General features: G+C 45.2%; 1 protein-coding gene across 2 annotated transcripts; it reads right to left on the bottom strand.

Annotated features, from left to right (window-relative positions):
• Positions 1-678: 678 nt before the first annotated feature.
• LOC122677849 (cytochrome P450 4A25-like) lies at positions 679-14,104 on the bottom strand. 2 transcript variants are annotated; one of them, XM_043878144.1, is made up of 12 exons: positions 13,857-14,103; positions 11,100-11,241; positions 10,425-10,469; positions 9,872-9,999; positions 7,393-7,517; positions 6,890-7,044; positions 6,339-6,445; positions 6,065-6,255; positions 5,834-5,967; positions 4,070-4,134; positions 3,849-3,925; positions 679-1,007 (listed from the first exon to the last, which is right to left on the bottom strand). In XM_043878144.1, the coding sequence occupies exons 1-12, from the start codon at positions 14,049-14,051 to the stop codon at positions 812-814; spliced, it is 1,560 nt and encodes a 519-aa protein (XP_043734079.1). In that variant the 5' UTR covers positions 14,052-14,103; the 3' UTR covers positions 679-811. The 2 variants fall into 2 exon arrangements, with proteins under 2 accessions (XP_043734079.1, XP_043734080.1); XM_043878145.1 differs by lacking the exons at positions 6,065-6,255; positions 6,890-7,044 and having other exon boundaries at positions 5,834-6,018; positions 6,320-6,445; positions 13,857-14,104.
• Positions 14,105-25,530: the final 11,426 nt, after the last annotated feature.

The following is a 25,530-nucleotide window of genomic DNA, read 5'->3' as shown; positions in this document are numbered from 1 at the left end:
TATTGTGCACTTTATCCAGGGACGGGGAAAGAGGAAACCATGTGAGTGAAACGGGGGTAGACCCATCTCACGCAGGAGAGAGAAGTGGCCCAGGGAGAAGGGAGTCGCACAGTATTTAACAGGTCCAGAGATGACTCCCCAGGTGTTCTTGTCCTAGTTCCCGGAACCCCAGAATGAGCCTGTTTGGTCTGAGTTGCCCAGGTAAGCACAAAGTCTTGAAGAAAGAGAAGGTTATATGAAGACAGAAGTAGAGGGACATTTGAAGATGCTGCTGGATTTGAATGTGGAGGAGGGCCCAGGAGCCAAGGAATGCAAGGATGCAGCTCTAGATGCAAAAATGGCAAAAAGCAGGATCCTGTCCCAGGTCCCTGGATGAGGCGCTTGTCAGCATCTTGTTTGTGTCCAGGGAAACCCATTTCTGACTTCTCACTCCAGAGCCATTAGAGGATAACTTTGTGTTGTTCTAAGGCCCTAAGGCAGAGGCAAATCATTTTACCATCTAAACGGAAGTGATTACAGGGACAGATAGGCGGGTAGAAGGGGAGAAACACAGGAGAGAATACACATACTGGAAGATGTCGGGTGATCAGGATTCAGGTGGACAGTGAGAGATACAGTGGGTCAGAGACAGATGGAGAGATAAGCAGACAGAGAGCCTGGAGAAAGTTGAGAGGAGAAGGGCAGAAAGTCTGCTGCTGGGCAGAAAGCAGGAGATGAGGCAAGCTGGCAGAGGGCAGACAAAAGCAGGAAGTGGGCAAAGAAGCAAGGACAGGAGAGAGTGACAGCAAGACAGGATGGCAGGCAGAGGCCCTCAGAGCTTGTCCTTGTCCCCACTTGGATCAGACAGCTTCCTGAGCTGCAGGTGGATCCCATTTTTGGATCTCAGCACAATGACTGGCATGGGTACAGGGACCCTGGAGGGATCCGGTGACAGCTCAAAGCGAAGCAAGGTCAGGGCCACAGCCACCTTCAGCTCATTCATGGCAAACTGCTTCCCGATGCAGTTCCTAGGTTGGGAGATAAAAAGGAAGTAAGCAGAGGCTTCTAACCCTTGCTAAGAAGAGGGAATCTGGGGTCTCCTCCAGGTGGCCCAGCCCCGATCCCTTCCTTACTAATCACACTGAACTTGCCAGCAAAGCTCTCCCCCTGACAGATGACAAAGTCCATCTGTCTAGCTCCTAACTAGCTCCTAACTCCTACTCCTGCTCTCAGCAGGAAATCCTGGGGAGCATCAGTGCTGTAAGCCACAGAGTCAAATCAAGTGCATCAAGAACTGTGAACTAGTATTTTATTCACTCATCCACTGGCAATTCCTGGTTTCAGGTCAGTCCAGGACACTCTAGGGGCAGGGTGGACACCCTCTCAGGATCTTACTACCTAGTGTGGACAAACAGGCTGCCCGGTCCCCAGAGACGACAAGACAGCATTATGCAAGGAATCAGAATGGCAACAGGGAGGCTTCCTGGAGAAGACAAGGGTTAATCACCCTGAACCTACTGGTCCAATTCCCTCCCAGTTAATGGTCTGGCTTCCTGTCCCCCTCAACCCCTCAGTCAATCTACTCTTGGAACCTTCCCATTCTAATCCAGAAATGACCCTGCTAACCATCCCTTCGGCTCCTCATCTGGCCTTTTCAGCCTCTATTCCTCCCCTCCCTCTAAAGCCATAGTAGCTCCAGGCCTGCTATGTTCCGCATCACAGGGAGGACACATCCCAGTGCCTCAGCTGCATCACAGCCTTCTCTGGATTCTTCCTCACTCACCTGGGGTCTGTCCAGCTCCTCTTCCTGACTCAGTAACTGTTGAGGTCCCCTCCCCTCACCTCTGCCATCCTCATGCTCAAGGCTCAATCCAGTGACCACCACCTCACCCCTTCTGCTGGCTGCACCTCTTCCCATTCGGGACCCTCAAGGCACTATGGGTGTTAAACTAAGGACACATCACATCCAGTGCCCAGCACAGTGCCAGATCATGAATTCTTCCACAGTCTGCCCAATGAATAAATGAGTGAAAGAGTGGATGTGTGAATGACATCTGTCTTGAGTAGACGTGTTGATTTGTTGACAGTGAGCTCTGAGGGAGGCAGGATTATCATCCCTGTGTTCCATCTCCTAGCACAGGTCTTGGTACATGGAGACACGCTTAATACATATTTTCACATTTGAACAATATTAATTGAATTGAAAACACCTCAAGTGGAATGAGAATATAAGAAATATTCAGTCTGACCTAGGAATCAAACCACCTAGTCCCTCCTGCCCTCTAGGAGCAGCTGCATGAGCTGCAGCCATGTCTACAAGGAAGGACTGGACCCTGGTGTAAACCAAATCCTAGAAACAATCCAGGAAGACAGTTACTTACAAAACACTGTTCTGTAAAGGTTGATTCACCAACTGAGAGTTTCCTAGATCTGTACAGTCAGGAAAAACTTGTTTCTACTAAGTTACAAAGTCACTGAAATTACTATTTCAGAGGAGGTTCTGTGCCCTTTAAGATCTTCACAGCAATCATTTAGGAGTGTATCATCCAGGCTAACAGTTATTTCAAGTGTGCTTTATGTTTTACATGCAATAGATTTTTCAAATGCACGTGTCAAACACAAAATAGTCTCCCCCCTTTAGGGAAAGAGCAAATTAGCAAAGATGGCATGGTCAGGCTCTCTCGCCCTGCGATCTCTCACTGTTGCCTCAGGGGTTGTAGTAATGATTGTGGAACAGCTGAGATCACCTATAGCACTGTGTACAAGTGTCACATGGTACTCACTTAGATTCTGGCTACTTTTGTTATATAAGCTCCACCTGGAAAAGCTCTGGGGGTGGTGTGTGGTAGGCCTTTAGGAGTGTCACTATGAAAGCCCTGGTTAATGCTGCATTGGGGCTACGTTGGAGTAATGTCATGGATATATTATATGAGGTTATATTCTAGTTATGTTATGGTTTTTATGGCTGCTGCTACAGAGACTGCGTCAGGCAGCACAGAGCTGTGTTATGGCGGACATAACACATCCAGGAGAGAATAACGTGTCTGAAGTTCCTATGGCTCCTCCAGTCCTCTTCCAGCCTCTTTGCTGATGCTTTACCTATCCTGGGTTCAGCAAACGGTGTGCACAGTGTGAACAGTGAGACAACTGGCATCATGAGCAGTATCAGCAATAGAGTCCCCAAAGCAGACTTGATTGTCCTCCACTTTAAGGTTTTTCTTACTAACATTACTCTGTAGAATCTGGGGCTATGGTATCTAAACTCTGCTTTTTAATAAAGAATTTTGACAACAGAAAATATATGTCATGGTTATATTAATACACAGTCAAATCTATGTCGGATGTACTACAGGAAGAGAGAACACACTCATGACTGTGAAACTTTCTTCAAACTACAACTATAACTGATCACATACATGACTTGAAGCCTCAGGACATGGAATTCCCAATCCAGGCAAGCAAATGACGAATACAGTGAGGGTGGACCGGTGAATGAAGCCGAAAGGTAGTGGGCTGACTAGGAAGGTGGGAGCAGAGAAAATCATCTTTTAAGGTGACTGAAATTGTGCTAACCAAACAAGTGTAGTTTAAATTTCATGAAGACTTCCAGTGCTAAAACGTCATACTCCTAAAGTGAGGAAAACCCTGGATAATTTGGAGTGGCCACTGACATGGAAATGAGGTCAATCCTTGTGGACAGTAGGAGGTCAATGTCATTGTGGTGGGCCCTGAAGACCTTGTACATGGAGACCCACGCCTCCTTCTCAACATACAAGGACAGAACTTCATGCTCCTCATATGAAGGTAGACAGTCACACACATCAGGTAGCAACCAGTGACACTTGCTTCCTCCAGTGCAGAGGTCTCACCTGGGTCCTCCTGAGAAGGGCAGGAAGGCATGGCTGTGTCGAGTAGAACCTGGTGCAAACCGGGTTGGGTCAAACACCTGCAGAGAGAGCACCAGGGCCAGGACATTTGGGGTCAAACCCCTCACATGAATCCCCCGGGGGATAAGAGTCCCAGAGAGGGAGCAGGGAAAAGGTTTGGTGTTGAGAGAGCACCCCATCTCCTCCTCCCATGTCCATCATACCTCTGGGTTCGGCCACACCTTCGGGTTGTGATGAAGCCCATAAAAAGAGAGGGAGACTGAGATTCCTGTGGGGCAGAGGAGAGAGAGAAACCTGCTAGTCCCATAGTGCAGGGGATGTGTGTCTTCACAAAAGTCCTAGGAGCCATCATGGGAGCACATTCTGTCACTCTGAATGAAATGATGCTCTTGCAAGACAGGTGGGTGGGGCATGACAAAGCCCACGATCACAGATTAGGGGTAGATGACCACAGCCAAGGACTGAGAATTAAAAGAACTGCAAGGTTACACTTAGGAGCAGCTCAGGTGACAACTCACATTTGTCAAGTGCCATTGTGAACCTGGGGAATGTGCAATAATCATTTAATCCTCACAGAAGCACTCCTGTCCCCATGAACCCATGAAGCACCTGAGCCTCAGAGAGGCTTGGGTTGGGTCTATGATCCCACAGTTAGGAGGAAACAGGGCTGGGATTCAGACCCACTGGGTGCTGAGTCAGTGGCTGGCCTCCAGGCATGGCAGGGCTCTCAGACCTCATCATCACCTGCTCTTTGCCACCACAGAGGGCACCTCAGAGACTAGACCCTCTGACCCACGACAGTGGAGTCTCTTGAGCTCCCTCCTTTACTCACACCCCATGTGGAAGAACCGTGTCTCCCCAGCTTCTGCTTTTCTCTTAAGCCTTCATGATTCAAGAAATAGAACTTTAGGCTCCATCATAAGACCACACAGAAGGACCAACAATTATTTGTTGAGCTTTGTTGCATTCAAGATTTGTGTCAAACATTTTTTCTTTCAGTAGAGGTAAATTACTTTACAATGGTGTGTTGGTTTCTGCCATACTAGAGTGCAAATAAGGCACAGTTATATATCTATATATATGGAGAAGGAAATGGCAACTCACTTCAGTATTCTTGGCTGGGAAACGTCACAGACAGTGGAGGCTGCTGGACTACACTCTATGGAGTCACTAAAGAGCCAGACATGACTTAGCAACTAAACAACAGCTATATTCCCTCCGTCTTGCACCTCTCTCCCCCTTCCCATTACACCCCTCTAGGTCATCTCAGAGAATCAGGTGGGGCTCCCTTTTATATAGCAGCTTTCCACTAGATACTTACTCATATTTTACACATGACAGTCTATGTATGTCGATGTTACTTTCTCAATTCATCCTACCCTCTCCTTCCCCTCCTATGTCCACATGTCCATTCCCTATGTCTGCATCTACATTCCTTCTCTGCAAATACGTTCATCACCCCTATTTCCTAGATTCTATATATACATATGTGTGTGTTAATATACGATATTTGTTTTTCTCTTTCTGAGTGCTTCACTCTGTATGACAGGCTGTAGATTCTTCCACCTCACTGCAACTGACTCAGGTTTGTTCCACTTTACACTAATATTCCATTGTGTATATGGACCACATCTTCATTATCCATTCATCTGTCAGTGGACACCTAGGTTGCTTCCATGTCCTGACTATTGTAACAATGCTGCAATGAATACTGCAGCACATGTGCTTTTTGGATTCTGGTTTTCCCAAAGTATATTCCCAGTAGTAGGATTGTTGAGTATATGGTAGTATTAATCCTAGGTTTTATGGAGAAGCATTTTTTAAAACTCATTCAAACTACGGAATAAATATTATCTTCAGGCAGAGAAGAGCCAGAGCATCCTGGAACTGGAAATCCGCAGGTGGATTACTGGTCTAGCATGTGGTCCTACAGAGTGCTTAGCTGAGTGGTGAGGTGAAGTTCATACCTGCAGGTAAGGAGCGTCCATCAGGGAAAGTGATGGGCTTGCTAAGCTCTCTGCTGATGCTTGGCACTGGTGGATAGAGTCTCAGTGCCTCCTTGATGCACATGGTGGTGTAGGGCATCTGGTCCAGTTGGTCCCTGAAAGCAAGCCCATCTGAGAGCAGGCAGGACAGGACAACCAGGGATTCTCTCTAGCTCAGGTGGGACAGGGCTCTTCCATTTCCTGGACACTCACCAGGTGATGGAGGTGCCACCCCCCAGGAGGCTTTGGATCTCTTCCCGACACCTCTGCTGATGCTCAGGGTGGGAGGCTAGAGCATAGAGGATCCAGGAGATGCCACTGGCTGTGGTGTCATGACCCTCGAACATGAATGTGTCCACCTCGGCACGGAGGTCCTCGTTCGACAAGCTGCTCCCATTCTCCATCTGTGGAGGCAGGGCCAAATGCAGGGTCTGCCCTTCCTGTGTGCTTCTGCCCAAAGGCTCAGACCTCTCCTGCCCACACTCACTCTGGCAAAGAGGAGGATGTCCAGGAAGTCCAAGTGCCTCCTGCTCCTCACCTTCTCCAGCTCTCCCTCCTTCTGCAGGTGAGCCTTCCTCTCCTTGATCACTGCGTCTGTCCCAGAACAGTGGTTCCCAGCCAGAACTGAGCACTCTGAGGAGCTCAGATTCTGCACCCACCATAACCCCATCTGCCCTTCAGGCCCAGTCTGGGTGCCAGGTGGATGAGGGTGAGGGTGGGACTGGGTGAGCATGTCAGGACTGAGAGCTTCTGCATCATCTACTCTAGATGGGAATCCAAGCAGTAACACAGCCCGTGGGGGCTCTGCCTAAATGCTGCTGGGAGGGGGTCTCACTCAGTCATCACCAAGATGGTAACTCCTGTAACTCCCTGTTCAACACCTGACATCCCGACTTCTGGGTTCCTCGTCCCTGAAGCAGGTGGGTGTATTCCAGCTCATGAATAGGAAGCAGGAGTCTGGGCTCTGCCTAAGGGGTCAAGGCTAGGTCACATGAGCCTGATGAAGGTGGGGGAGCAGTCCAGGAGGGAGACAAGAACCTGTGTGTTGATGGGCGATATGGCAGGCCCGGTGGTTCCAGCAGCCTTCAGGTGTCAGCCTGTAGATGAGATCGTTTTGATGGAAAGCATTCCTCAATCGGGAAAAAAACAGATGACTGAGGTCCTTGATGGCCTGGATGTAGGACTGGGAGTTCCTGAAGGGAGAAAACGCAGAAGATACTGGAGTTGAGGGAGGCGCTGACCTGGAGAGGGTCAGATTGCTCAAGTAACACCAAACATCATCATTTCTGCCTCATTGCCCTGGAGCCACCCCCTTGGAGTCCTTTGCAAGTGTCCTGAGGGGCCAGGCTTCTCCCTGTGCAGGAGTCACGGACATCTGACTGAGTCAAGGGTGGTCTGGGTGGAATTTGACTGTGGTGCATGTCTCTCTGTAGAATGTTGTTTTTTGTGCTGATAAGCATCCACACTGCCCTTACTGCCTCTCAGGTAAGTCCTTCCCAGCTGATGAAAACAGGACCCTGCCGTTGAACGCTGTCACTGACCTGTCCATCTGGACCCTGCCCTGGTGGCTGAAGGCGCATTTCATGATGGTGTCCAGGGTCATTGAGGAGACATGTCCAAAGATCTCCAGATGTGAGTCCTGGCTGACGAGCTTTTCCCACTTGTCCTGTGGAGGGAGGAGGCACTGACACTGCTCTATTCCCCTAGGAGATCTGTGCTGCCAAGACCAAGCTTTCTCTCTGTCTCTACATCTTCAGATGAGATTTCCTCATTTTCTAAGCAGACATGTTTTAGCAACTTATGGCCGTAACACACGTGTGTATTGCGATACCCATTTTTCTGAATCTTTCTTATACATGCAGTATAATCTCTTCTAATATCCTAGTTAATCCTGAATATTTGGATAGCTTATGATAATAAGTTATTATAATCCATGCTGGATCATTGAAAAAGCAACAGAGTTCCAAAAAAACACTATTTTTGCTTTATTGACTATGCCAAAGCCTTTGACTGTGTGTATCACAGTAAACTGTGGAAAATTCTGAAAGAGGTGGGAATACCAGACCACCTGACCTGCCTCTTGAGAAACCTGTATACAGGTCAGGAAGCAACAGTTAGAACTGGACGTGGAACAATAGACTGGTTCCAAATAGGAAAAGGAGTACGTCAAGGCTGTATATTGTCACCATGCTTATTTAACTTATATACAGAATGCATCATGAGAATGCTGGGCTGGAGGAACCACAAGCTGGCTTCAAGGTTGCCGGGAGAAATATCAATAACCTCAGATATGCAGATGACACCACCCTTATGGCAGAAAGTGAAGAAGAACTAAAGAGCCTCTTGATGAAAGTGAAAGAAGAGAGTGAAAAAGTTGGCTTAAAGCTCAACATGCAGAAAACTAAGATCATGGCATCCAGTCCTATCACTTCATGGCAAATAGATGGGGAAACAGTGACTGACTTTATTTTCTGGAGACCCAAAATCACTGCAGATGGTGACCGCAGCAATGAAATTAAAAGACACTTACTCCTTGGAAGAAAAGTTATGACCAACCTAGACAGCATATTAAAAAGCTGAGACATTATTTTGTCAACAAATGTCCTTCTAGTCAAGGTTATGGTTTTTCCAGTGGTCATGTACGGAAGCGAGTTGGACTATAAAAAAAGCTGAGTGCAGAAGAATTGATGCTTTTGAACTGTGGTGTTGGCTAAGACTCTTGAGAGTCCCTTGGACTGCAAGGAGATCCAACCAGTCCATCCTAAAGAAAATCAGTCCTGGGTGTTCATTGGAAAGACTGATGTTGAAGCTGAAACTCCAATATTTTGGCCACCTGATACCAAGAGCTGACTCACTGGAAAAGACCATGATGTTGGGAAAGATTGAGGGCAGGACAAGAGGGGACGATGAGGATGAGAAGGTTAGATGGCATCACCAACTCAATGGACATAGGTTTGGGTAAACTCTGGGAGTTGGTGATAGACAGGGAGAATTGGACATGACTGAGCCACTGAACTGAACTATGAGAATAACCACCTTCGGCAGAGCAGAAAGCATAGTTTCTCAGGGGACAAAGGGAGAACTTTTGTGTCCTGAGGTCAGATCTGGACAGGTGGTATCCAACACTAGGAAGCAAATATTTCAAGGCAAGGAAAAGCTGCTGCTACAGCTGCTAAGTCGCTTTAGTCATGTCCAACTCTGTGTGACCCCGTAGATGGCAGCCCATCAGGCTCCCCTGTCCCTGGGATTCTCCAGGCAAGAACACTGGAGTGGGTTGCCACTTCCTTCTCCATGCGTGAAAATGAAAAGTGAATGTGAAGTCGCTCAGTCGTGTCCGACTCTTAGCGACCCCATGAACCGCAGCCTGCCAGGCTCCTCTGTCCATGGGATTTTCCAGGCAAGAGTACTGGAGTGGGGTGCCATTGCCTTCTCCGAAGGAAAAGCTAAAGTGGCTCTAGTGGGGCTCCTACAAGGGGCATGAGCTACTCAATTGCTTTCATTCATCCGATGTTAGCTAAGAACAGGTGGTACCTGGTCTGGATCAGAGGTGATGTTTGTGAAGGCCCAGCTCTGTGAGGGTAGACCTGGACTCATTTCCTCTCATGAGTGGTTCAGTGATGTGCAGAAGCCATGGAACCCAGGCCAGAGCCCACCTGAGTGACATCCTGGGATATCCACTCTGCCACCAAAGCTGCCATTGTCCAGGCCAGCCAGGGCCAGTTTGAGCTGACCTCCTTGCTCTATTCCCCTGTGTTTAAACATGGAGATGGAAGAAGAGTGGACCCTGAATACACCATGGCCTTGGTTTCTCTTGGTGAGGAGAAAATCATAGATCCATGTTGTTGCCTAGATGTTCCTCTGTCCCACCTAGTTTTAATGAGTGCTGTCTCATACTATGTCGTGAATGCATCATTCTGGGCAGTTCTACTCAATGGGTGTCTGAGGGACATAAGTGTCTGATAGTGGACTATGTCAGCTGTACTGGATTCTAGTGCGTATGGTGACAAGGGATGGACTCACCAGCATCACTCGGACAGAGTCAGCCATGAGTCCCACGTAGGGCTTCAGGATGTCATAGTGGAAGGCTGGGGTCAGCATCCGCCGGTGCTGGAACCACGTCTGCCCCTCCAACAGCAGCAAACCTTTCCCTGAACCACAGATGGGTGTGTATGGGCATTGGGGAGATTGGGGCCATCTAAGGAGGAACCAAGGGTGTCAGGAGAAGTCTCCTCATGGGCAAGGGTCGGTGAGGCCAGTACTCTTAAGGGATGTTAATTTCCAATATGTCTGTCCATAGCATGTGATTGTGACAGCAATGAGGACAAAAAAGTGTAGGGGGGCAGGTGATAAAAAACTTACCGAAAAGTCAGGGAACATTAGAAAAGACTGAAAAGTGATGAAGAAGCAGCTCGGCTTCAGGAGGGCTACAGTGCCATTACAAAGACTGATGGTGTTTTAGAAAAATTATGTTTTATTCAGAGATGGGGGTGCCTGGCACCTGTTGTTCTCCATTTACGCACTCTTGGTTAACCTAATGGGTGGGTGGCTGGCAGTTTTATTTAAATGTACTTACCAATCCAGGGCTTCAGGTGTCTATAGAAAACATGAGCCTTTGGGTCTGAAAAGTAAAGAGGGAATATGGATGGGACAAAACTTGGCAGACAGCCTCTAGAGCAGCTGAGGTCTAGACCATGGGCTCCCTTCTCTTCCTGGTGCTTGTCAAATGGCAGTCAGTCTGAAGCCACCACCCACTTGCCTCCCATCCCTGACTCTCTCTGTCCTGATAGTCACTGTGGTCCCAGGAAAGTAGACTCAGTGTTGCAGAGCAGAACACCCACAGGATTAATTTGGTGAATTGCCCTGAAACAGAAACTCTGTTCAGTGCCATAGAATGAGACCGAATCTGTGATTTTTCTACAATCAGTGGTGGTCTGGCCATCTCATGACCCAGGGCTGGCAACAGTGAAAGGTGCCCAACCTAGGACAGTGTAGACAGGAAATTGGCTCCAGGTCTGGGATCATCTCAAATTGTTTGTAAAAAGAAAAGAGACACAAAAGAGAATCCAGCCCCACCAGGAGTAAAGCGTTTATTAAGAGTAAATAATGTTGTCCTTATCTGGCCTGTGGTGGGAAGGTGTTTGGAGGAATTCAGGCATTGGCATCTGATATGCCAGTGTCTTGTGGAATTTCAAACCCAAGGGCATGTACTCAAATGAAGTTTGTCTGCGGCTGAGGGTTTCCTTCTCACCTGATCTCCCCAGGACCAGCTTCATGTAGTCAGGGTCGTAGAGCAATACAAAGGCCCTTGTGCCCCACAGCCAGCGAACACAGGCCGTTGGGTATTTCTCTATCCTTTTCAGTAGGTGTGGCAGCTCAGTCTCCTCTTGGAACTGTCACCAAGGGAAAGACAAGTCAATGACTTCTTTCTTTTAGTTCCAGAGCAGGAGTGGAGGTGAAGGCCTGTAAGGGTACTAGGTGATCACTCTGGATCCATCAGCAGAACTAAGAGTGTTGAACTATTTCTTCTGACCTGGAATCTCATCCAACCTTGCAGGCTGTCCACCATTGTCCTAAGATCAGTTTCTGTCCCATGTCAAGTAGAGTTATGAGCCAACACTACTAACTGCCTACAGAATCTTACATCAAAGACAACTCCATGGCTTATGAAACTTTTGGTAATAATTTGCACACAGGGATATAACTGCTAGAGCAATTTATGATAATTTGTATCACTTGGTGGGCTTCCCTGGTGGCTCAGATGTTAAGGAACATGCTTAGAAAGTGGGAACCTGGGTTGATGCCTGTTTGGGAAGATCCCTTGGAGAAAGTAAGCAGTTTTTTTCCTATTATTTGGCTTATTTAGAGAAGAGATAGATATTTTAAGAATTGACTTTATGTATTAATTTCATTTTGCCATCCTGATCATATATATGTTTGATGCTATCCCAGCATACATGTTAAAGTATCTTAGTATGAAAGAATGTTTGGAATGTGTATGGCTAAGTGAAAAAATTAAATATTACACTGTGTGTGTAATATTATTTTCCATATTGAGTGTGTGCATAGTTGTAGGAGAGATTCTGCATATACACATATGAGAATGGTATTGAAGTAAGATTTTGATCTGTGGATTTTTAATCTCAGTTTCATTGACTAATTGTCAGAAACTTTTGTGCATTACCCATCTTGTACACTTGGAATCTATGTGCGCCCCTGGGTATGGACAACAAAGGCCTTTCCTTTCTGAATTTACCCTTTCTCTTCTTGCCCTGACAGGCTGGTGATTCCACAGGACCCATTGCTCTGCCCCCAGGATGCTGCTGTCAACTCTCCTTGCACTGGATCCACCTGCTCATCTTCCAGGTCTTTGCTCATGTTCTTCCCTTTACCTGGTAGCCTGTCATTTTTACCACAGAGCAACTGCCTCTCCTCAACTTTGGAGACTCAGTTTGTTTTGTCACCTCTGGATTTCTTGTCAACAGTTGATCCCAGGCAAGTTCCAAATAGTCACATTGTCTTTATTGCAATGGCTTCTGTGTAACTCCTATCAGCCCTCTATACTTTGGTATCTGATCTCTACCTGCATCCTTCTACCATGAAGACTCACCAGCTCTGAAGCAATTTGGCTACTCTGGATCACGTTCCTTCCCTGAGCTTGTGTTTACTGAGCAGTAACTCTGTGCCAGACACAGATTGAAGGCACTAAATTAGGAGGCGGCTCTAGATGCTTGTCTGCTTGGAGCCTGCAGGCTAGTGAAATAGACTGAGAGATCAAGGGGGCATAAGAGGAGGGCGTCATGAAAGTGTGATGGACAGAGGACAAAGCCCATGGGGAAGCTTTGGGGAAGGGGGCCTAACTCAGATCTGGATGTTAAGAAAGTCTTCCTGCACTTGCTCTTTCTTTGACTCATAATTTACCAAGATGCTTTTAGGATAGAAACATAAATCCGAGGCAAGGTTTCCCAGAAGAAGCCTATAGCTATGATCTTACAGAGAGAAATAGCTGCATCTAGTTAGCACTGCCTTGTGAGAAGGATGTCCAGGGGGAAAAGAGTGTCCTCTCCACTCCTGGGAGACCCAGGATGATAATGACTGGGCCTGGGGCTTGTGAGACACTCATATGAGGGATGAGATCATTCCGAGGAGAGGACACATGGGAGCTGAGTCCCAGAGGCTGGAATGCACAGGCCGGGGGGGGAGGACCTTGAGTGACCTGGGGTGCAGGAGATTAGGAAGGAGAGGAGAGAGAGGTACTGGGCCAGCCCGCAAGGGGCTTGGGCTGCTTCTAGTTCTTGTCCTTGTCTCCACTCTGCTCTAATCGTGCTGCAGAGAAAGAGAGACCTCAGCTCCCTGCAACCTGTGATTATCTCCTAAAATTTGTTTAAGCCACAGACTCTTGGTGAGCCATTTCCACCTAGCCCCTGACTTTGCCCTGAGCTCACCCACCCCCAGTCTAGTGGTGCCAGTGCTGGGTGGGCAGGTGCTGCCCTCCCAACCTGCAAGCTGCTCCTTTCCCTCCTGCCTGTCCCTCCATACAATGGACTGACTCTGCTCTGTGCAGGCTCTGTTCTGGGTGCTGAGGGTGAGGAGGATTACAGGCTCAGTTCCAAGAGCTCACAGTCCAGAGAGAGGACTCCAAACAGGCAGCTCTCCTCACCTGGCCCCATCATGGGAACTTCGCTCCTGTGTGTGGCCTCTGGTGTGGGTTTCTAGCACTGACCTTACGGGACTAGAAAATCACTTAGTCCGAATGAACCAAGCCAGTTTATCTCCACACCTGACATAACCCAACCCAGCAGGTAAGCCTCTTTTCCTGTGACTTGACACCTTCTTAGATTCCTGTTTGTTGTCTCCACACACAGTGAACCCACAGGGCTGATCCATCAGATTAGACATCTGTGCTCTCAGGCAAGCACAGGGCCAGGTATGAACTTGCTGAGTGTGACCATGCTCTAGCTCTCCGGCCCTCCCGATCCTCACACTCCCCCATCCAGCTCCATCTTACCTCCCGCTTGTGTCCATAGAACCAGTGGGAAGGAGGAGACGGGAAGTGATGAAGGGCTTTGAGCAGCCACTGTCTGCGCAGGTAGAGCTGTGCCACCTTGAGCAGAAGCAGAACCAGGCCGAGCAGGGAGACCACCTGCAGGAGCCCAGAGACCCCACCCAGGGCTCTGGAGGGGCTCAGTGCAGAGACACTCATGGTGCAGTGTCCTCTGGATCACTGACTGCCCCTGACTGTGGCTGACCTCCCCTGAGCACCCGGCCTGATCTGGGAGGATCTCCCCGCCCACCTGGGGGAGGGTGAAGGTGAAGGCAGAGCTCAGACCTGTGCCTCCAGATTTGCTGCTGTTTTTTCTGTTTTTTATTTTTGTTTTCTTAAACCAGCTCTTATGTTCCAAAGTATAAGTATTATAAAGAGAAGATAATATTTGTAACTTGATCTGGGAGTTTGCCTTGTTCTAGGATATTGCAAACTATCACATGCTTACATTTTTAAAAACCTTTAGACAGTTTGAAATAAAACAGAAAAGTAAATATTTTTAAAAACTTCCTGAAAACTGAGTCCCTTCAGTGTTCACCTGAAACTATCACACATTGATAATTGAGTGTACTCCAATAAAAATTGGGCTGGTGGCTCAGGGGGTAAAGAATCTGCCTGCAATGCAGGAGATCCAGGTTGATCCTTGGTCAGGAAGATCCCCTGGAGAAAGCAATGGCTATCCATTCCAGCATTCTTGCCTTCAGAATTCCACAGAGGAGCCTGGTGCTTTACAGTCCATAGGGTGGCAAAGAGTTCTACCCTACTGAGCGACTTTCATTTCAGTAAAAAATACAAAACATTAAAGAACAAACAAACAAGCTGATTAAAAAAAAACTTCCTTGAAAAACATATCCCTGTGGTGTCTTACTTAACAGTGTGATATTGTTCAGAATCAGGTTTAATTCTCTAGTACAAATAGCCTTGAAATACTCTGCTTGACCTCATGAATCATTTTCATTTGTCCAAGGCTACTGAAACGTCCACAGGTTCTCGTAAGACAAGCTGCTCCTCTTCACCATCTATGGAGGCAGGTCTGCCCTTCCTGTGTGCTTCTGCCCATAGGCTCAGGCCCCTCCTCCCAACACTCAGTCTGGCAAAGAGGAGCATGTCCAGGAAGTCCAGTGCCTCCTGGTCTTCTCCTTCTCTAGCTGTCCCTCCTTCTCAGGTGAGCCTTCCTCCCCATGATCACTGCATCTGTCCCAGAACACTGGTTACCAGCCAGAGCTGAGGACTTTGGGGGCCCAGATGCAGCCCCACCATAGCCCCAAATTCTTATCTCTATATTGCAGTAGCACATGTGTGTTGAGGTGTGCGTCACATAAGATGGGTAATAATATGTCCATGTGTCTGCAAGAGGGAACAGGCTTGGCTGTAGAGGGGAGTTTCAACACTTGACAATGTGTTTGTGCACTCTAGTGTGTAATGTGTGTGTCTCTGGGGTTGAGTGCATTATTCTGGGGGGCTGTGTCTGATGATGTTTGATGGATATATCTGCTTGAGAGTGAACTTTGGATTGAGCTTGGTGTGATATGTGCAGATGAGAGAGAGGTGGTGTCCAACCATCAGTTGGACAGAGTAGGCCATGAGCCTTACGGAGGACTTCCGGATGTCATGGTGGAAGGCTGGGGTCAGCATCCGTCGGTACTGGAACCACATCTGCCCCTCCAACAGGAGAAAATGATTCCCTGACCACAGATGGTGTATGTCTGTGTGGGGAGGGGGGTGTCTGGGAGACTGGATCAGAGGGGATAGGAGGAACCAAGATTTTCAGAAGGAGGTATGTGACAGGAAAAAGCAGGAAGGCCAGTACATTTCAGGAAAGTGAATATCCAAAATGGCTGTTCCATTAAGATGTGACAGTTTGAGATAAAGGTTAAAAAAGAGTAAGAAGAAACAAGAACCAATGGTATAAAACGAGGAACTATGCACAATATTTTGTAGTAAGCAATAAGAGAAAGGAATCTGAATCCCTGTGCTGCACACCTAACACTGCAGAACAGGGTAAATCAATGACATGGCAATAAAAGTTCTTTAAAATGAGCTATACGGAGGGAGGAGCCAAGATGGTGGAGGAGTAGGACGGGGAGACCACTTTCTCTCCTACAAATTCATCAAAAGAATAACTGAACGCAGAGCAAACTTCACAAAACAACTTCTGATCGCTAGCTGAGGTCATCAGGCGCCCAGAAAAGCAGCCCATTGTCTTCAAAAGGAGGTAGGATAAAATATAAAAGATAAAAAGTGAGACAAAAGAGCTAAGGACGGAGATCTGTCCCGGGAAGGGAGTCTTAGGTGGCATTGCTTGGGGTAGGGTCCGGGCCTGAGTGCCCTGAGGACAATCGGAGGGAGCTTCTGTGAGTTGCCAACTTGAACTGTGGGAGAGCAAAAGAGAGAGAGAAAATTAACCGGCCCGAACACACTGCCGGCCATTCGCAGAACAAAGGGACAGAGAAAGTCCAGAGAAGAGGTCGCAGGCTGCGGCCCAGCCCCGCCGGAGGCAGGAGGCAGGGGAGAGGGGAAGATCGCTGCGAGACACAGGGCGCAGGCACCCGACCTGCGCGGGCGGGGACTGGGGCTGGGGACGCCGGAGGGCACAAGGCGCACGCACCCGACTGGCGCCCGCGGAAACTGAGACTGGGTCCGCGGAAGGGAGTGGGCACGCCACACCTGGGGAGAGTGCGCCCATCAAGCCCCTGGCTGCCTGGACCGCTCTGACGGGGAAGGCACAGAGAGCAGGCGCAGCTTTTTGCTCCGCGCTTTTGTGGAACACCCGAGGGCTGGAACCGCGCGCAGCGTGGGGCGCGCTCCACATAGAGCAGCTGGGAGCCTGAGCAGCGCAGACGGAGAAAGCAGCGCCAGCCCCTCCCTGCAGCGCCAGCCCCTCCCCGCAGCGCCAGGTCCTCCCCGCAGCGCCAGCCCCTCCCTGCAGCGCCAGTCCCTCCCCGCAGAGCGACGGAGCTAGCTACCTGAATAAGAGTCCACCTCCGCCCGCCTGTGTCAGGATGGAAATGAGGCTCTGAAGAGACCGGCAAACAGAAGCCAAATAAACAAAGGGAACCGCTTCAGAAGGTACCAGTGCAACAGATTAAAATCCCTGTAGAAAACACCGACTACACCGGAAGGGGCCTGTCGATATCGAGAAGTGTAAGCTGGAACGAGGAGCTATCTGAAACTGAGCCGAACCCACACTGACCGCAACAGCTCCAGAGTAATTCCTAGATATATTTTCACTTTTTTTTTTTTTAAGTAAGAAAAAAAAATTTTTTAATTTATTTAATTTTTTAATTTTTTCTCTTTTATTTTCCTTTAAAATTCCCTATTACTCCCCCATTACTCCTTAACTTTCATTTTCATAGATTTTTACGATTTTTTTAATTAGGGAAAAAAATTTTTCTTTCTTTTTTTTTTTTCTTTCCTTTTTCTCTTCTATTTTCTATCTTTCTTTTTCTCTTATTTCTTTTAAAGTCCTCTAGTACTCCTCTACTACTCCTTAATTTTCATTTTCAATACACTATAACCTTACAAAAAAAAAAAGAAGAGAAGCCCTATTTTTAAACCGAAATTCAGTTCCCATTTTTATTCAGGAGTGTGTTGATTTTTCTCTCCCAATCTTGACTCTCTGTTTTCTACCTCAGAACAACTCTATTTCCTCCTTTCCCCTTCTCTTCCCAATCCAATTCTGTGAATCTTTGTAGGTGTCTGGGCTACAGAGAACACTCTGGGAACAGACAACTGCGTAGATCTGCCTCTATCCTCTTGAGTCCCCCTTTTTCTCCTCCTGCTCATCTCTATCTCCCTCCTCCCTCTCTTCTTCTTCATGTAACTCTGTGAACCTCTCTGGGTGTCCCTAACAGGGGAGAATCTTTTTGCCATTAACCTAGAAGTTTTATTATCAGTGCTGTATAGTTGGAGAAGTCCTGAGACTACAGGAAGAATAAAACTGAAATCCAGAGGCAGGAGACTTAAGCCCAAAACCTGAGAACACCAGAAAACTCCTGACTACATGGAACTTTAAGTAATAAGTGACCGTCCAAAAGCCTCCATACCTACACTGAAACCAACCACCACCCAAGAGCCAATAAGTTTTAGAGCAAGACATACCACGCAAATTCTCCAGCAACGCAGGAACATAGCCCTGAACATCAACATACAGGCTGTCCAAGGTCACACCTAACACATAGACCCATCTCAAAACTCATTACTGGGCACTCCATTGCTCTCCAAAGAGAAGAAATCAAGTTCCACGCACCAGAACACCAACGCAAGCTTCCCTAACCAGGAAACCTTGACAAGCCAATCGTCTAACCCCACCCACTGGGTAAATCCTCCACAATAAAAAGGAACCACAGACCTCCAGAATACAGAAAGCCCACTCCAGACACAGCAATCTAAACAAGATGAAAAGGCACAGAAATACCCAACAGGTAAAGGAACATGAAAAATGCCCACCAAGTCAAACAAAAGAGGAGGAGATAGGGAATCTACCTGAAAAAGAATTTAGAATAATGATAATAAAAATGATCCAAAGTCTTGAAAACAAAATGGAGTTACAGATAAATAGCCTGGAGACAAAGATTGAAAAGATGCAAGAAATGTTTAATAAAGACCTAGAAGAAATAAAAAAGAGTCAATTAAAAATGAATAATGCAATGAATGAGATCAAAAACACTTTGGAGGGAACCAAGAGTAGAATAACGGAGGCAGAAGATAGGATAAGTGAGGTAGAAGATAAAATGGTGGAAATAAATGAAGCAGAGAGGAAAAAAGAAAAAAGGATCAAAAGAAATGAGGACAACCTCAGGGACCTCTGGGACAATGTGAAACGCCCCAACATTCGAATCATAGGAGTCCCAGAAGAAGAAGACAAAAAGAAAGGCCATGAGAAAATACTCGAGGAGATAATAGCTGAAAACTTCCCTAAAATTGGGAAGGAAATAGCCACCCAAGTCCAAGAAACCCAGAGAGTCCCAAACAGGATAAACCCAAGGCGAAACACCCCAAGACACATATTAATCAAATTAACAAAGATCAAACACAAAGAACAAATATTAAAAGCAGCAAGGGAGAAACAACAAATAACACACAAAGGGATTCCCATAAGGATAACAGCTGATCTATCAATAGAAACCCTCCAGGCCAGAAGGGAATGGCAGGACGTACTGAAAGTAATGAAAGAGAATAACCTACAACCTAGATTACTGTATCCAGCAAGGATTTCATTCAGATATGAAGGAGAATTCAAAAGCTTTACAGATAAGCAAAAGCTGAGAGAATTCAGCACCACCAAACCAGCTCTTCAACAAATGCTAAAGGATCTTCTCTAGATAGGAAATGCAGAAAGGTTGTATAAATGTGAACCCAAAACAACAAAGTAAATGGCAACAGGACCACACCTATCAATAATTACCTTAAATGTAAATGGGTTGAATGCCCCAACCAAAAGACAAAGATTGGCTGAATGGATACAAAAACAAGACCCCTATATATGCTGTCTACAAGAGACCCACCTCAAAGCAAGAGACACATACAGACTAAAAGTGAAGGGCTGGAAAAAAATATTTCTCGCAAACAGAGACCAAAAGAAAGCAGGAGTCACAATACTCATATCAGATAAAATAGACTTTCAAATAAAGGATGTGAAAAGATACATCGAAGGACACTACATAATGATCAAAGGATCAATCCAAGAAGAGGATATAACAATTATAAATATATATGCACCCAACATAGGAGCACCGCAATATGTACGGCAAACACTAACGAGTATGAAAGAGGAAATTAATAGTAACACAATAATAGTGGGAGACTTTAATACCCCACTCACAACTATGGATAGATCAACTAAACAGAAAATTGACAAGGAAACACAAACCTTCAATGACACAATGGACCAGCTAGACCTAATTGATATCTATAGGACATTTCACCCCAAAACAATCAACTTCACCTTTTTCTCAAGTGCACACGGAACCTTCTCCAGAATAGATCACATCCTGGGCCATAAATCTGGTCTTGGAAAATTCAAAAAAATTGAAATCATTCCAGTCACCTTTTCTGACCACAGTGCAGTAAGATTAGATCTCAATTACAGGAAAAAAATTGTTAAAAATGAAAACATATGGAGGCTAAATAACACGCTTCTGAATAACCAACAAATCATAGAAGAAATCAAAAAAGAAATCAAAATATGCATAGAAATGAATGAAAATGAAAACACAACAACCCAAAACCTATGGGACACTGTAAAAGCAGTGCTAAGGGGAAGGTTCATAGCATTACAGGCTTACATCAAGAAACAAGAAAAAAGCCAAATAAATAACCTAACTCTACACCTAAAGCAATTAGAGAAGGAAGAAATGAAGAACCCCAGGGTTAGCAGAAGGAAAGAAATCTTAAAAATCAGGGCAGAAATAAATGCAAAAGAAACTAAAGAGACCATAGCAAAAATCAACAAAGCTAAAAGCTGGTTTTTTGAAAAAATAAACAAAATTGACAAACCATTAGCAAGACTCATTAAGAAGCAAAGAGAGAAGAACCAAATTAACAAAATTAGAAATGAAAATGGAGAGATCACAACAGACAACACTGAAATACAAAGGATCATAAGAGACTACTACCCGCAGCTCTATGCCAATAAAATGGACAACTTGGATGAAATGGACAATTCTTAGAAAAGTATAACTTTCCAAAACTGAACCAGGAAGAAATAGAAGATCTTAACAGACCCATCACAAGCAAGGAAATTGAAACTGTAATCAAAAATCTTCCAGCAAACAAAAGCCCAGGACCAGATGGCTTCACAGCTGAATTCTACCAAAAATTTAGAGAAGAGCTAACACCTATCTTACTCAAACTCTTCCAGAAAATTGCAGAGGAAGGTAAACTTCCAAACTCATTCTATGAGGCCACCATCACCCTAATTCCAAAACCAGACAAAGATACCACAAAAAAAGAAAACTACAGGCCAATATCACTGATGAACATAGATGCAAAAATCCTTAACAAAATTCTAGCAAACAGAGTCCAACAACATATTAAAAAAATCATACACCATGACCAAGTGGGCTTTATCCCAGGAATGCAAGGATTCTTTAATATCCGCAAATCAATCAATGTAATACACCACATTAACAAATTGAAAGATAAAAACCATATGATTATCTCAATAGATGCAGAGAAAGCCTTTGACAAAATTCAACACTCATTTATGATTAAAACTCTCCAAAAAGCAGGAATAGAAGGAACATACCTCAACATAATAAAAGCTATATATGACAAACCCACAGCAAGCATCACCCTCAATGGTGAAAAATTGAAAGCATTTCCCCTGAAATCAGGAACAAGACAAGGGTGCCCACTCTCACCACTACTATTCAACATAGTGTTGGAAGTTTTGGCCACAGCAATCAGAGCAGAAAAAGAAGTAAAAGGAATCCAGATAGGAAAAGAAGAAGTGAAACTCTCACTGTTTCCAGATGACATGATCCTCTACATAGAAAACACTAAAGACTCTTCCAGAAAATTACTAGAGCTAATCAATGAATATAGTAAAGTTGCAGGATATAAAATTAACACACAGAAATCCCTTGCATTCCTATACACTAACAATGAAAAAACAGAAAGAGAAATTAAGGAAACAATACCATTCACCATTGCAACAAAAAGAATAAAATACTTAGGAGTATATCTACCTAAAGAAACAAAAGACCTATACATAGAAAACTATAAAACACTGATGAAAGAAATCAAAGAGGACACAAACAGATGGAGAAACATACCGTGTTCATGGATTGGAAGAATCAATATTGTCAAAATGGCTATTCTACCCAAAGCAATCTATAGATTCAATGCAATCCCTATCAAGCTACCAACGGTATTTTTCACAGAACTAGAACAAATAATTTCACAATTTGTATGGAAATACAAAAAACCTCAAATAGCCAAAGCAATCTTGAGAAAGAAGACTGGAACTGGAGGAATCAACCTGCCTGACTTCAGGCTCTACTACAAAGCCACAGTCATCAAGACAGTATGGTACTGGCACAAAGACAGAAATATAGATCAATGGAACAGAATAGAAAGCCCAGAGATAAATCCACGCACCTATAGACACCTTATCTTTGACAAAGGAGGCAAGGATATACAATGGAAAAAAGACAACCTCTTTAACAAGTGGTGCTGGGAAAACTGGTCAACCACTTGTAAAAGAATGAAACTAGAACACTTTCTAACACCATACACAAAAATAAACTCAAAATGGATTAAAGATCTAAATGTAAGACCAGAAACTATAAAACTCCTAGAGGAGAACATAGGCAAAACACTCTCCGACATAAATCACAGCAAGATCCTCTATGACCCACCTCCCAGAATATTGGAAATAAAAGCAAAAATAAACAAATGGGACCTAATGAAACTTAAAAGCTTTTGCACTACAAAGGAAACTATAAGTAAGGTGAAAAGACAGCCCTCCGATTGGGAGAAAATAATAGCAAATGAAGAAACAGACAAAGGATTAATCTCAAAAATATACAAGCAACTCCTGCAGCTCAATTCCAGAAAAATAAATGACCCAATCAAAAAATGGGCCAAAGAACTAAACAGACATTTCTCCAAAGAAGACATACAGATGGCTAACAAACACATGAAAAGATGCTCAACATCACTCATTATTAGAGAAATGCAAATCAAAACCACAATGAGGTACCATTACACACCAGTCAGGATGGCTGCTATCCAAAAGTCTACAAGCAATAAATGCTGGAGAGGGTGTGGAGAAAAGGGAACCCTCTTACACTGTTGGTGGCAATGCAAACTAGTACAGCCACTATAGAAAACAGTGCAGAGATTTCTTAAAAAACTGGAAATAGAACTGCCATATGACCCAGCAATCCCACTTCTGGGCATACACACTGAGGAAACCAGATCTGAAAGAGACACGTGCACCCCAATGTTCATCGCAGCACTGTTTATAACAGCCAGGACATGGAAGCAACCTAGATGCCCATCAGCAGATGAATGGATAAGGAAGCTGTGGTACATATACACCATGGAATATTACTCAGCCGTTAAAAAGAATTCATTTGAATCAGTCCTAATGAGATGGATGAAACTGGAGCCCATTATACAGAGTGAAGTAAGCCAGAAAGATAAAGAACATTACAGCATACTAACACATATATATGGAATTTAGAAAGATGGTAACGATAACCCTATATGCAAAACAGAAAAAGAGACACAGAAATACAGAACAGACTTTTGAACTCTGTGGGAGAAGGTGAGGGTGGGATGTTTCAAAAGAACAGCATGTATACTATCTATGGTGAAACAGATCACCAGCCCAGGTGGGATGCATGAGACAAGTGCTCGGGCCTGGTGCACTGGGAAGACCCAGAGGAATCGGGTGGAGAGGGAGGTGGGAGGGGCGATCGGGATGGGGAATAAGTGTAAATCTATGGCTGATTCATATCAATGTATGACAAAACCCACTGAAATATTGTGAAGTAATTAGCCTCCAACTAATAAAAATAAATAAATAAATAAAATTAAAAATTAAAAAAAATAAAATAAAATGAGCTATACAAAACTCATATATATTTGAAATATAATCACACTCTGAAAACACTTAATAATCTCTTTCCTTTGATAGTTTTTATTAATTATTCACTGTTCAGAAAGAAGTAAGAAAACCAAGACATCTCACAAGTTTTATCCATAGTGATAGGTCATGAAACAATCTCCTCCTTTCTAGCATATGAAGAATAGTATTGGGCAGCTTATAGGGCTATTTTTTTATTAAAAATTATTTATTTTATTATATTTGCTTGTTCTGGGTCTTCTTTGCTACGTGCAGGGTTTCTCTATTTGTGGTGAGTGGGGGAACACATCTGGCACTTAGTAAGAACAGTTCATATTACTAAGAGTGCTTGTTATCTCATATTCTTTAGATCTGAGCAAATACTTCAGAGGGTTGTTGCTACTATCGTGAGTATTTTTAATAATAATAATACTAAGAGCTGCCTTCCCTTCCTGATGACTCTCAGCTATCAATTTGTCTCACCCATCGCAAACTTGCCTCCCATCTCTGACTCTCTCAGGCTTCAAGGATGGCGGGTAGAGAGTCACATACTGATGCTGAAGGGCCGGTCTCTGTTGGAATTTCCCAGACCCAGGGGCATGTACCCAAGAGGGAAGATTTGCTCCTGCCGGCATGTGGGTTTCACTCCACCTGTCCTTCGCAGGACCACCTTCATGTCGTCAGGGTCAGAGGTCACAGGGCTAACCTTGCTCATCCACAGAAAATGAACACGAATACATGGGAATTTCTCTATCCTTTTCAGAAGTTGTTGCTGTTTCTGTTCCTTTGCAACAGTAACAAGAGCAAAAAATAAAAAACAGCAGCAACTCTGTTTTAAGGTCAAGTGCTTGAGGTAAGGCTGATTGTTTGCACAGGTAAGGGGAGATGGTTCTGAATGTATCCACAGAGATCAAAGACTAGAACTGCTGAGCCAGACTTGGATCCAGACTTCTAATATGTCTCCAGAACTTGGCCTAAGATGTGATTTAGTTTCCTTGATTATTTCTTACTCAGAGCTACCATTAGAACTTTATACACAGTGAATGCTTGATAAATGTTCAGGGGTTAACTCCATGGAGTACAGAATATTTTCATAGGCTTATGTAAAACTCAAGGCAATCCTGTATGAGGGGGGATTATTACTCAATCTTCTTTCACTGAAGAATGAAGAAACCCATGTAAAAGATACATACCCAGGTGAACTGTGTTTAAACCCAAAGCTGCTGACCCCATGGTGTCCGTCCCAGGATTCCCAAGACTCCCTGGGTGCCTCTTTTATCATGTTTCCATTCAATGTTCTAATTGCTTGGCGTCATGTTCACAGGCTTGCCTTTCATATCTATCATCCCTGTTTTTAGAGGCAGTGTCGAGCATGTTCATAGAGATTAAGCCTCACTTTTCAAAGAAGCAATAAGTTCATGAAGAAGGAATGAGTACATGTAGGATTGATGAGTGAGTTTTAATACAAAATTCTGTTTGCAAGTGTCAGATAGAATCAGAGCTAAGGTAGGAAAGAAGAAAGCACAAAAATAAAGCTGGGGCTCAGGGGCATCTCACAGAGCCAAAGGGCAAGGGCAGCCAGGGTGTGGAAGGGGAGAACCAGGGACTGAAGGGCTGCCAGGACTACATCTCCCATTCTTTCTCTTTGTACATCCACGCAGTCATCCCTATGCAAGTGTCTAAGGAGGCTGTTCCTTGAACCAGACAGTTTTCTAGGGGGTGGTGATACAGTCATGAATCAACAGACACAGTCCCTGTCCTTGCACAGCTGGGTCTGGGCAGTGGAGGAGGGAATGTCTACCCTTCTGGGGTTGACACGTTTCCCCATTCTGCCACCTTTGAGCCTGAGGGGCACTGTTGAATACTATTCCAAGGCTCTGATTCTTGTATCATGGCCAAGGTGTCCACCTGTTACAATGAACTATGGCTGGGGTGAATAGGCCTTCCAAAGGCCCACCCTCTGTGATAGAAGAGATCTCGGAACAAGTCAGCTGGGTCAACATCCCATAATGTTTCCACATCAGTGAATGTCAAGTACATGAAAGAGTAGGTGGGTAGATG

The sequence above is a fragment of the Cervus elaphus genome, chromosome 20 (assembly GCF_910594005.1).
Source record: "Cervus elaphus chromosome 20, mCerEla1.1, whole genome shotgun sequence".
Taxonomy (NCBI): domain Eukaryota; kingdom Metazoa; phylum Chordata; class Mammalia; order Artiodactyla; family Cervidae; genus Cervus; species Cervus elaphus.
The sequence above is the reverse complement of the archived record's forward strand: the minus strand, read 5'-3'. Positions and strand labels throughout refer to the sequence as shown.

Bases quoted from the DNA above. Each gene is read 5' to 3' on its own strand.
- LOC122677849 (XM_043878144.1), bottom strand. From the start codon at position 14,051: ATGAGTGTCTCTGCACTGAGCCCCTCCAGAGCCCTGGGTGGGGTCTCT. The intron at 11,242-13,856 runs GTAAGATGGAGC...CCTTGGTGACAG, and splicing joins TCTATGGACACAAGCGGGAG to TTCCAAGAGGAGACTGAGCT. The intron at 1,008-3,848 runs GTGAGACCTCTG...CTCCCAACCTAG, and splicing joins CCCTTCTCAGGAGGACCCAG to GAACTGCATCGGGAAGCAGT.